The sequence below is a fragment of the Gorilla gorilla genome, chromosome 8 (assembly GCF_029281585.2).
Source record: "Gorilla gorilla gorilla isolate KB3781 chromosome 8, NHGRI_mGorGor1-v2.1_pri, whole genome shotgun sequence".
Taxonomy (NCBI): Eukaryota; Metazoa; Chordata; class Mammalia; order Primates; family Hominidae; genus Gorilla; species Gorilla gorilla.
In genome coordinates, this window is record NC_073232.2 from 122,178,131 (window position 1) to 122,190,974 (window position 12,844).

At 44.4% G+C, this 12,844-nt stretch overlaps 1 protein-coding gene across 2 annotated transcripts in view; it reads right to left on the reverse strand.

Moving 5' to 3' along the window:
• XPNPEP1 (X-prolyl aminopeptidase 1) overlaps window positions 1-11,787 on the reverse strand; it is a 58,782-nt gene extending 46,995 nt beyond the window's left edge. The window contains exons 1-2 of one of the 2 annotated variants that reach the window (XM_031015236.3): window positions 11,579-11,787; window positions 3,315-3,403 (exon numbers count right to left, since the gene is read on the reverse strand). In XM_031015236.3, the coding sequence (XP_030871096.2) occupies window positions 3,315-3,403; window positions 11,579-11,610 (121 nt within the window). In that variant the 5' untranslated portion in view covers window positions 11,611-11,787. Of the gene's footprint in view, window positions 1-3,314; window positions 3,404-9,075; window positions 9,100-11,578 lie in introns of those variants that run through there. The other variant, XM_055352099.2, reaches the window with a different exon arrangement.
• Window positions 11,788-12,844: the final 1,057 nt, after the last annotated feature.

Below are 12,844 nucleotides of genomic sequence, written 5' to 3' on the forward strand. Positions count from 1 at the left end.
CTGGCTGCACATTAGGACTATCCGGGAAACATCTGACTTAACTGGTCTGGAGTACAGCCTTGGCTTCAGGAGTTTTAAAACGCAAAAATGTAAGAGTCTAATAGACTTTCTTTCAAGATCATTTATTTCTTTATAGACTCTGCCTTCCATTCAGGTACATTCTGACTTAAGGATTTTGGTGGCACTGACTGGGTGTTTAGTGCTGATTGTAGTATCAATATTATCAGTCACTAACTTCACCAATAACGTTAACACAACCAATCATGAGCACAAAATCTTCAACTGCAAACTAAAAACCAACAAAAACAAACTGGATCTGTTCAAAAACATCCTCTGCTTCCTGGTCATCACAACCTGCCTCCTCATTCCCACATTCTGATCTTCATCACTACCACCATCACATCATCACGTTTCCCCTGGTGACTGGCGTATCAGACCCCCACAGAATCATCAGCTTTATCAGTCTCACTGACACTCCCCTCCACAATGCTACCTACCCCCATCAACACTCAACACTTTCCCTCTTCCTGCTTCCTCATCCTTCAGGCCCATCATATTCATGTTCTGGGTGAAATGCAGCTACTTCTTTATCATCAATATTAGACATGATGAAAGAAGTCCCAATACCATAACCAATAGTTAGGATGTGGTAAGGGGCAGTGGCAGCAACAGTGAAGGTGAAGAAGATAGCAACAGGCAATGGCTGAGGCAGTGAGGCAGCTAACACTGAAGTGAATACAGTGGGCCCTGGTGACTGAGGCAGCTGTACCCACAAGCAAAACAGGTGATGGAAATTGACTGAATGAGTGAGCAGCTGGAGCTAAGGAGAGAACAAAATTGGTGCAATTATATAAGTCCTAGCCATTGAGGTGGCACTGGTTGAAAAGGCAGCCAAGACAGAGGAAGTGAAAGTTGTAGCTGATGACCCTCATAATTTGTATAAGGAGTAAATGAGTTACTATATATATGGCACTTAGAAATAGTACCTGGCACATAACAAATGTCATGTAAATGTTTAATGTTATTAGAGTTAGACACACAACTAACCATAAATGCAATGTGATAAATTGTGTAAACAGGTGTGTATACCACTTCTCCAGAAGGCAGGGATGATGTCATCTCTGTATCCATGTATCTACAATTAACATATACATATGCTCACTCAAAGATGGCTAAATCAAATTCACAACATTGGGTCTATGATCTTTTCAGTCTCAATGAACAGTAATGAATCTTCAGTGACAGATAGGCTCTTGCAAGGTGCTGTATTATGACATCTGCTCATTCCACATCCTATGACTTTTCAGAAATGTTAGAAACAGCCAACAGCTAAGCAAAGTATGCAGGAAAGTAGGAAGCCAAGAGCAACAGGCCTAGTCCACGATGAAACATTAGCCCATACACTGCCAGGTATTTTCAAACTATGCCTTACAGAGAATGACTCACTTAAAAGTCTTGCATATACAGGTCTGCTTTTAGAAATAAGTTCCCACACCTTCAGCCTTTATCACAAACAAGATTTTTCACTGATTGTACATGAAAAGCACACCATACTTACCTCACTGGTGGCCAGGCAAATTAAACATGATAACGTGTATGAAAGCACCATGCACAGCATCTATTACACTGCAGGAGCTCAAGAAATATTTGAATCTGGATCTGAAGCACCAGGTGCAATTCCCACGTCTCGTTATAAGAATGGAAGGGGCCAGTTTACTCCAATTTCAGCATCTTAACACGGGCACAGATGCTCTTCCAGCATCAATAGCTTTAGAGGTAGTGGTTTGTTTCTCTGTTGCACAGCTGAGGGAAGGCTAAGGGCTTTACATACAATAGTGGCTAATTCTCACAACAATCCTCCAAGGGAGGTTTCACTATTCTCATTTTACACATAAAGGAACAGGAGTTAAAAAGAGTTAAGTACTTGCCCAAAGTCAGCTGGTTCATCAGGAACCGGGACTCAAGGTCTATGTAATTCCCAAGTCCATGCTCTATTACACCACATTAGCTGGGGGACATGATAGAGCCTTAAAGTGTTCTAAGACCAACAGAAGCAAAACAAGTGAGCTCCAGTTTCCAGCTGGGATCTACAACCTCAGGCAACTGAAGCTACCTAACCTCTATTTCCTCATACATTACAAAAAGAAAAAGAAGTTATCTTCCAACTCTAAGTTTGATGATTCCATCACTTTTTTCCTTTCTTTACTTTCTCTTTTTCCTCCTTCCTCTGCTACCTCCTAATATGGTCCAAAATGTGTCGGATACATCTATATTTTTTAAAGAAAAAGGATCTAAAATTGCATGCAATTATAGCACTGATCTTCCAAACAGAGATTAGACGGGCATGGTTTCTTATGTACTTCAAGAGATCAATTTTTCAGTCAGCTAAAAAAAAAAAAAAAAACACATGGTTCTCCTTAGTAGTCGGTAGAGCAGTACTGGCTTACATGGGATAGAAATACAGTAATACACCACTTTTCAGAATTCAGGTTTCTGGCAACCCATCAGACAACCAGTTCTGGGGAGAAGGGACAGCCAAGAAATATTTCCCAAAAAGATTTTCCTAAATGCACACTCAATTTATAAAGCACAATAATTACAAGCTTTTCTCATTTTGCAATCTTATGATCAAAATTGAAAGCTAATTTCTAAGATAATGAAGGACTATATTAGAGAAATAGAGAACATTTTCCATAATAACCTATCTCCTTCTCCACCACCACCACTCCGACAAAAATGGAAAACGAAAAAAACAAACAACAAAAAAAAAGTTGGAATTCTCTAACTTACTACCTTAAAAAAAAAATGGTAGTGGCCGGGCGCAGTGGCTCATGCCTGTAATCCCAGCACTTTGGGAGGCCAAGGCGGGCAGATCACCTGAGGTCGGGAGTTCAAGACCAGCCTGGCCAACATGGAGAAACCCCATCTCTACTAAAAATACAAAATTAGCTGGGCATGGTGTCGGGCGCCTGTAATCCCAGCTACTCCGGAGGCTGAGGCAGGAGAATCGCTTGAACCCGGGAGACAGAGGTTGCAGTGAGCCGAGATCACGCCATTGCACTCCAGGCTGGGTAACCAAGGGCGAGACTCCGTCTCAAAAAAAAAAAAAAAAAAAAAAAAGGTAAATATATAGAAACAGTAACCAACCACTTAGGAAGCCAAAAAATAAAATGGTTTTTAACTTCCAGATACTAACCCCCATTCATGATCTGTTACTAATTCCTTACCCTCTTCTTCTCACCCAACCTGGGGTTGGGGTGGAGATCTAAAATCCTTTACAGATGTTCCATCTAATTTCCAGACAAAATTATTACCTGTTTCCACACCTGTGTCTCCTGAATGTGTCACCTCGTTAGGTTCAATTATTCTTAAATTTCTCAGCTGAAAATCCTGGTGATTCGCCCTTAAGGAGAGAAAGAACAGGAAGTTGCAGACTTTGACCACAATAAACGTGGCAAGGCTCAGTTAGAGGGGGCATCGCTTAACTTAGCAGTTCTCTAACATGAGTCAGAAGAACTCTCACCCCCATTATCAGTGGCAGAATAAATAAAAGTTTGACGTAAAACTTGCAGGTGTAAAACATCCCCATGGCAGGTTAACCTTCTCAGTTGCAGCTTCTAGTTCATAAATTCTCACACCTCCTATTTAACTAGACTAAGAAGACTTATTTTCAATGTTTTTTCCTTACACAAGTTCTATTTGGTTCTTTTTCACATCTGCCCGTTCTTTCTTTATGGTGTCCTATTCTTTCACTCTGGTTTCTATGCCTTCTCTTTCTGCCTTCATTACTGTAGGCCCTTATTTTATAATTTCTCCCATACTTTCAAATAGATCTTGGGAGACTAACCCTCATGTTTGCTAGGTCTGCTGCCTCTCCCTCTTGGTGGTTCATTCCTTCTGCGTTTTGTGATCTTTTATTAAGAGCTTATCTTCAATAGAGGCTATTTATCTATGAGAATGTGATGAGTCCTGGCTTGTACAAGCAGTTCTGTTATTGTTTGCTTCTAAGACTTTCACATTAATTTCTTAGCTAGAAGATTTACACACAAACTTCTTGTTCCCATATGGGGATAGTCTAATGCCCTGGACACCAGGCATGAAGGTCTATATCTGCATCTGGTAACTTTCCCAGGCTCAGGTTACTAGCATACCACTCAGGCGTTAGGTTCCCTCTACATTTTTGGCACTTGAGGATTTCTCTTTAAGTTCATTCAGTCAATAAATATTTATTGAAAAATCTTCCATAATCCAGGCCCTATTCTGGACACAACAGTGAACAAAACAGACAAGATCTCTGACTTTAACAAATTAACATGGGGCAAGGCAGGGGGATGGGCAGAAGACAGGGAAGAGAAGGCAACAGACACAAAACAAGTACACAATATGTCAGGTAATAAGAACGTGTTTTGTGAAAAAAAGTAAAGCAGAGCAAGGGGAAGAAAGCATCAAGGAGGTAAGGGGAAGGATTATTTCATATGGGGTAGCCAGGGACAGCCTCTATTGTAACAGACAACATTTTAACACAGACCTAAAAAGAGTGAGGAAGCAAGCCATGTGAACGGCTAGGGGAACAATGTTCCAGGAGAACAGCAAGTGCAAAGGCCATGAGGCAGGAGTATGTCTAGTCTACCTGAGGAAAAGCAAGAAGGTCAGCGCAGTGTGATTGTATCAGGGGATGGGGAGGTAAGTGGTTCAGAGACAACGTCATAGAGGCACCAGGGGGCCTACTGTGGGGCCATAGAAAAGGTTTTGAATTTTACTCAGCTATGAACTCAATTAAGTTATAATTTAACCGCATTTTTACATGTTGGTAAAGACAGAGAGGGACACATTAGCTCAGTCTACCACACAGCAAGAACCAGATAACCAGGCAGCTTTACCAATGACTCTAGGCCTGCTTTCATATGGCTGTGACTTTAGTTTTACTGGACAGAATGGGATGTTCTTAACGAGAGTAAACATATTATTCTTTCATAAAAAAGTAAGACACCCCAATATGTCTTCTAAAATATAAATACAAATATCCTCAACAAAATACCAGCAAACAGAATCTAGAACAATATAAAAAGGATAATCATCGCCAAGTAGGTCTTATCCCAGGAATACAAGGTTGGCTCAATATATGAAAAATCAATTACTATAACAGGCCATATCAATAGAATAAAGAACAAAATCTACATGGTCTTCTCAACAAATGCAGAAAAAGCACGACAAAATCCAATGCCCCTTCAAGTTAAAAGTACTCAGCAAACTAGAAGAAAAATTCCTCAACCTGGCAAAAGTTATTACAAAACCTACAGCTAACATCATTCTTAATGCTGAAAGACTGAATGCTTTCCCCTATGATCTCAGGAATGTCTACTCTTGGCACTTCTATTCAACATTGTACCAGAAGTTCTATCTAGGGTAAGTAGGCAAGAAAATGAAACAAAAGGCATCCAGTTTAGAAAAGAAGAAGTAAAACTATCTCTATTTGCAAATGACATAATCTTGAATACAGAAAATCCTAAAGAATCCACAAACAAAATTAGAACTAATAACTGAGTTCATCAAGAATGCAGGATACAAAAATCAATATTTAAAAAATCAATTTGACTTCTATATCCTTGTAATGAACAATTCAAAAATAAAATTCAGAAAAGTCCATTTACAATATCAAAAAAATAGTTAGAAATAAATTTAACAAAAGAAGTGCAAAATGTACACCATAAAAACTAAAAAAGACTGCTGAAAGTAACTGAAGAAGACCTAAATAAACAAAAGCTATTCCATGGTCATGGATTGGAAGGTTTACTATTGGGAAGATGGCAGTAATTCCCAAATTGATCTATGGACTCAATGCATTCCCTGCCAAAATTCTAGCTAGCTTGGAGGCTGAAACTGACAAGCAGATTCTAAAATTCATATGGAAATGCAAGGGACCCAGAATAGCCAAAACAATCTTGAAAAAGAACAAAATCTTGAAAAGAACTCTTCCATCCCAATTTCAAACCTAAATACAAGACAGTGTGGTGCTAGCATAAGAATGGACTTACAAATGAGTAAAACAGAATTAACAGTTCAGAAACAAACCCTCACAACTGTCAACTGATTTTTGAGGATGCCAAAACCATTCAATGGGGAAGGAATAGTCTCTTCCACAACTGGTGCTGGGACAATTGAATATCTACATGCAAAAGAATAAAGTTTCCAACATGGCAAAACTCCGTTTCTACAAAAAATACAAAAATTAGCCGGGCATGGTGGTGTGCACCTGTAGTCCCAGCTACTCTGGAGGCTGAGGTGGGGTGGATCACTTGAGCCCTGGAGGTCAAGGCTGCAGTGAGCCATGACAGCACCACTGCACTCCAGCTTGGGTTACAGAGCAAGACCCTGTCTCAAAAAAAAAAACAAAAAAACAAAAAAGCCCAGGCACAATGACTCACATCTGTAATCCCAGCACTTTGGGAGGCCAAGGCAGGCAGACTGCCTGAGTCCAAGGGTTCGAGACTAGCTTGGGCAACATGGCAAAACCCATCTCTACAAAATTTACAAAAATGAGCCAGGTTTGGTGGTGCACACCTGTGGTCCCAGCTACTTAGGAGGCTGAGGCAGGAGGATCGCTTAAGCCAGAGAGGTTGAGGCAGCAGTGAGCTGTCATCGCCCCACTGCAGTCTAGCCTTGGTGACACAGAGAGACCCTGTCTCAAAAAAAGAAAAATGAAGTTTAACCCACCTCATATCATATTCAAAAATTAACACAAATGGGCCGGGCACGGTGGCTCACGCCTGTAATCCCAGCACTTTGGGAGGCCGAGGCGGGCAGATCACGAGGTCAGGAGATCCAGACCATCCTGGCTAACACGGTGAAACCCTGTCTCGACTAAAAATACAAAAAATTAGCCAGGCATGGTGGTGGGCGCATGTAGTCCCAGCCACTCAGAAGGCTGAGGCAGGAGAATGGCGTGAACCCAGGACGGGGAGCTTGCAGTGAGCTAAGATCGGGCCACTGCACTCCAGCCTGGGTGACAGAGCGAGAGAAAAGGAAAGAAAGAAAGGAAGACAGGAAGGAAGGAGAGGAAGGAAAGGAGGAAGGAAGGAAGGAAGGAGAGAAAGAAAAGAAAAGAAAGAAAGAAAAGGAAGGAAAGGAAGGAAAGAAAAGAAAGAAAATAAAAAAAATTAACACAAATGGATCACAGGTATGAACGTAGGCGCTAAACTGTAAAACTCTTATAGCGCAACCATAAGTCTGCCTGACCTTGGATTAGGCAATGACTTCTTAAGACACAAATCAAAAAGCACAGCAACAAAAGAAAAAAGAGATACACTGGACTTCATCAGAATTTAAAATGTTTGTGTTTCAAAGGATACCATCAAGAAAATGGATGACAACCCACAGAATGGGAGAAAACATCTGTAAATCTGTTGAGTCTAGTATCCAGAATATATAAAGAACTATTACAACTCAACAATAAAAAGACATATAACCCAATTTTAAATGGGCTAAGGATCTGAATAGACATTTCTCCAGCAAAAGTACACAAATGACCAAGAAGTACATGAAAAGATGCTCATCATTAGTCATTAGGGAAACACAAATCGAAACCACAATGTGATACCACTTCACACCCTCTAGGAAGGTTATAATAAAAAAAATTGACAGTAACAAGTGCGGGTGAGGGTACAGAAAAAATTAGAACCCTCAAACATTCCTGATGAGAATGTAAAATGGTGTAATGGCTTTGGAAAACCATTCCTAGGTACATAATCAAGAAAATTGAAAATATATATCCTTATAAAAAGTTGTACACAAATATTCACAGCTGCATTATTTGTAACAGCCAAACTGTAGGAACAACTCAAATGCCCAACTGATAAATGGATAAATAAAAGCGTCTATCCATACAATGGAATGTTCTTTGCCAATAAAAAGAAATCACGCCAGGAGCGGTAGCTCACGCCTGTAATCCCAGCACTTTGGGAGGCCGAGACGGGCAGATCATGAGGTCAAGAGATAGAGACCATCCTGGCCAACATGGTGAAACCCGTCTCTACTGAAAATACAAAAATTAGCTGGGTGTGGTGGTGCACACCTGTAGTCCCAGCTACTCAGGAGGCTGAGGCAGGAGAATCACTTGAACCCAGGAGGTGGAGGCTGCAGTGAGCCAAGATCGTGCCACTGCACTCCAGCCTGGCAACAGAGCAAGACTCTGTCTCATTAAAAAAAAAAAAAAAAGAAAAGAAAGAAATCACACCTACGACAGAGGTGAACCTTGAAAACACGCTAAGGGAAAAAGCCTAATACAAAAGACCACATAGTATATGATTCTATTCACATAAAATGTCCAGAATAGGCAAATCTGTAAAGACAGGAAGTAGACATGCAGTGTTAGTGGTTGCCAAGGGCTGAGGTGAGGAGTGACTGATTACGGGTAACAGGATTTCTTTTGGGGATGAAGAAAATGTTCTAAAATGATTGTGATGATAGTTGTACAACTCTGTGACTATACTAATAACTTGAATTGTACATTTTAACAGATAGATGAATTGTATGTAAGTGAATTATATCTCAATAAAGCCGTTATAAATTTTATAACATCTCTTTCTTGTGGACAGGGATACAAGTCAGATTCTCACCGAATTTCCCATTACTTCATACGTAAGTTTCTAAGATGGTAAGTAACTGATCCCAATGACTGGTTCAGACACATGACTACAGAGGTGGAAGGTTATCATTTTTTTAGAGACAGGGTCTTGCTGTGTCACTCAGGCTGGAGTGCAGTGGCACAATCTTAGCTTATGGCAGCCTCAAACTCCTGAGCTCAAGCAATTCTCCTGCCTCAATCTCCCAATGACCTAGGACTACAGGTATGTGCCATCACACCAACCTGATTTTTTTTTTTTAATAATTTTCTGAAGAGAGAGGATCTCACCACATTGCCCAGTCTGGTCTCAAACTCCTGGCCTCAAGTGATCCTCCCACCTCAGCCTCCCAAAGTGCTGGGACTATAGGTGTGAGCCACCATGCCTAGCCAAGGTTATCTTAAGGTAATCCTATTCATTCATTTTACAGAATAAAAAATCAAAGATAACTTACCATAGGCCATATAACTCAGCAGCTGCAAAGCCAAGACCAGAAACTAGGTCTGACAGGTGAGCTCAAACTCTCTGTGTGAGCATCAACACCTCCACCTTTCTGTCAGGATCACAGGAGCTACGAAGCAGCTCAATACTACAGCTGCTCTGCTCTTGTCGTATCTTGGTCTCCGCAGAGTCCAAGATCTATCCACCTTTCACTTGTTTGGACAGATAAAATTCTTAAGTTCTCTGTCAAAGCACAATTATCATTAAATATTAAGAACTAGAAGAATATACCTCAGGGACTATCCAACTCAATTCCCTCCTCTAGACCAGGAAACCAAGAAACAAAGATCAAATGACTGGCTCAAGGCCTCACAGCTAACTGCTGACAGAGCTAGAACCAGCGTTCCGGCCTCCCAACATCCAGCTCAGTGCTCCTACCCTTCCCAGAACTTCTTCGACCTACACCTTCTCAACTTCATGATGAGCCACAAAGTGGGTAAGGGGCAAGAAGCATGCAGAGCACTTTCAATCTTTGTATAAGATGGTTATGGTAGCACTAGAAAAGGCCTTCTCCCTCTTTTTCCAAGAAATTCTGGCAGGGTTCTGAATACCTCACCCCCCTGCAACCGCCAGTTCATGGGAATCACACATGTGTAGCGTTCAGCATGGGGCAAAACAAGGAACAAGATGCTCAATCACAGCTAGTGGATGAGACAAGGGTAAACTGGAACAAGTTCTAAGGTTGGGAAGTAAGCAATGTTGTCTTTGTCTACCCAGAATCCATCCCTCCTTTTGATGGGAACCTTGGTTCTCCTTTTGAGAATGTACCCTCTCCATTTCAGCCCAAGGGGTTCAAAGTAGTCTTATCCAAACACCTAACAGGCTCTGGGACCCAAAGCAGGTCAATCCCTCCCTCTGGCCATAATGATTGGTTCACAGATGAACATGAGAATTAAGGCAGCCCAGTGAGAATCAGATCAGGGACTTCTGCTCCATTAGGAAGGAGGGCTCAACTTCTCTGCTGGGGCTGTCAGCCTAGAACTGTCATAACCTGCCATAAGCAGAAAGTCTCCCTGAGAATGAAGCGGATACTGAATTAATCAGAGCCAAGAGATGATAAAGAGAAGTCTGAAGCCAATGTTGGTGGTGCTCCCGGATTCAGCCACACTAGAAGCCAGCTCAACCCCATTTTAGGTAAATCAACTTGAGTTCAGTTTCCATCACCAAAACTGAAAGAAGTGCTCACTTTTACAAGGAATGGCACTCAAATTCTACCAGTAGGGGAGGCGCCTGTGGAAAATGGCCTCCCCTCTCTCAGCCTTTCACTGGACTTTCCTTTGAGGTAAAAAAGACTCTACCAGCTGGTGTAGAAAAGACTCTTCTGCTCCTAAAAGGCTGTGAGTCTATAAATCTAGCACAGATCACCTTGGCCCCCCAAAGACCACCTGAGGCCTACAGCCTAACTCATCATTATCCACTTGCCTGACTCCATTTCCAGCACTTCACTTACAGGAAGCTCCTTCCAGATGGAAGTTCTCCACCCCTCCCACATACTTCCACAGGGTGGGTCTGGTTTTCTGCTCACCCTTAACAAGCTGTGGCAACGGCAAACCCAGGTCAAGGTAGGTTTGGGACCCCCCTACTCACAAACACAAGCAGGAGCCATGGTCTGTGTTCAGCAAGAAAGCCTGGCCATGCTGCAAAGTGAGTGCATTCATGTCTCAAGTGGTTAGCAGGTGGGTGACCCCTTGGGGATGGCCAGGGAGTCTGGCCTGTGGCCTCCATGAACTCTGAACACCTCTCTCCGTCTCCCACTTTGTCAGAGGCTCTGATAAGTACATCCTGGTTATGACAGGGGAATAAACTAAAACATGTTTAACTTGAGGCCGGGAAATTATCTGTCTCACCCTCCTGTGCCCAAGGAGAGCCCAGGGCAGGCTACTGGGGGGATTTTCCTGGAGATTATACCAAAATATTCCCTTACACAGCCTCTGAAACCATTTGGGTGGGGAGGGGCCCGCAACCGTCTATCCTTGTGGCGGTGACAGATCAGTAGAGTGAATTGCAGGAGTCGGTATTGTCGAGATTGTAACTTGAAGTTTAGATTCCTGGGTAACAGAAGCGAGGGCAGAGGCTCGCCCACCTCCCCGGACACGAAGAGGGGCCAGGAGGGGCCAACTTCCTCCAAGAGCGAGGCCTTCCCGCGGGCCAGGAACTGTGACGGCCGCCGCCCCCTCAGGCCGAGTGCAGCAGTTCCGCGGGCACATGCGTCCAGGAACCAGACTCGGGCCGCCCCGTGCCCACCGACCCGCCGGAAACGAACCGGATCTTGCCCGGCCTCATGGACCCCCTCCCCCGGCTCCTGTTCCGGGGCTCCGGCGAGCGCGGCCCTCGCCAGACTGCGGCGGGCCGGGCTCCTCACCCGCGCGTCCCTGCCCGCCGAGGTGCAACACGCGCGGCCGCGCAGCGAGGGCTGCACGCTGCCCGGACGCCGGCTCCCGGCGGAGTGCCCTCACCTTACTCGCGGTGGCTTTCTGGAGGCTGCCATTCGGCGGTGACGTGCCCCAGCCCACGTCAGGGGAGCGCAGACCAGCTGATCACCCGCGGAAGGGCCGGCGCGAAGGAGGCGCGAGAGCAGGCTGGCGGGCGGGCTAGCGCCGGGTCGGCCACGCCCTCGCCTGTGGCGGGCGCTGGCGCCGCGGCCCCGCCCACACGCAGGCCCCGCCCACACGCAGGCCCCGCCCACACGCCTGGAGCTGGGGTTCGCGGCAGCAGCGCCTGCGGCCGAGAGCGAGGCCTGCTCTTCCACACCGGTCCGCATTGCCTCTCCCTGCAGCGAGCGGGGAAAGGACGTAGTGCTGCTGAGTGTCTTCATTTTTGTTCGTTTTTGTCGTCATTCCTCAAAGAGGAAAAAGGGCTTTGCCGAATAAAGGGGCTACTGTCCCAGGGATTTTCCGGCTTAATTTAGGAGGGCTGAGAAGAGAGGGACGTGGCCGGCTCCGGAAGAACCTCGACAGGGTCTTCGAGGCTTTGGAACAGGGTCTCAAGCTTTAGAAATGTCCCCGAAAGTATGTTCCCAGAGAGCTTCAAAATCCAGCTCTCCGCTCCGCTTGGATAGTAGATAGCCCCTTCAAACTTAACGTCCAAACGGAACTCCTGGAACTCCCAATGCACCGAAGCAAAGCAAAAACGTTCTCCACCAGTCTTCTTTGCCATCTCAATCAATGGCTACTCTATTCTTAAGAGGCAAAAATTTAGGAATCCTCCCTGCCTCTTCTCTTTCACACCCTGCATCTAATCTGCCAGCAAAATCTTGTTGGCCCTGCCTCCAAAATAGACCCCTAATCTGGCCGTGTCACACCACCTCCACCTCCTACCCTCTGATGTGCATCAGAGGGTTGTACCACCCCACCCATGTGGTTACAGCAGCCCCCCAAATATCCCCTCACCATCCCGCACCTGCACAGTCCAGCCTGAACAAAGTCGCCAGACCAGTCCTTTGAAGCGTGACACCAGGTCGCTTCTTTGCTCAGCACTTTCCATTAATTCCTCGTTTCACGCAGGATAAAAGCTCCATTTAATCTACCCCCAGCCACATTTCCTCCTGTTCTCACCTTCCTCACTCTTCTTCAGCTGAAATGGCCTCCTGGCTCTCCTTGAAAAAGCAGGGTACACTCATGCCCCAGGGCTTTTGGAGTTGCTCATCCCCCAAATACTGAGGCTCCCTTCCTCATTTTCCTTCAAGTCTTTGTTCAAGTATCACCTACCCTGACCATCCTATT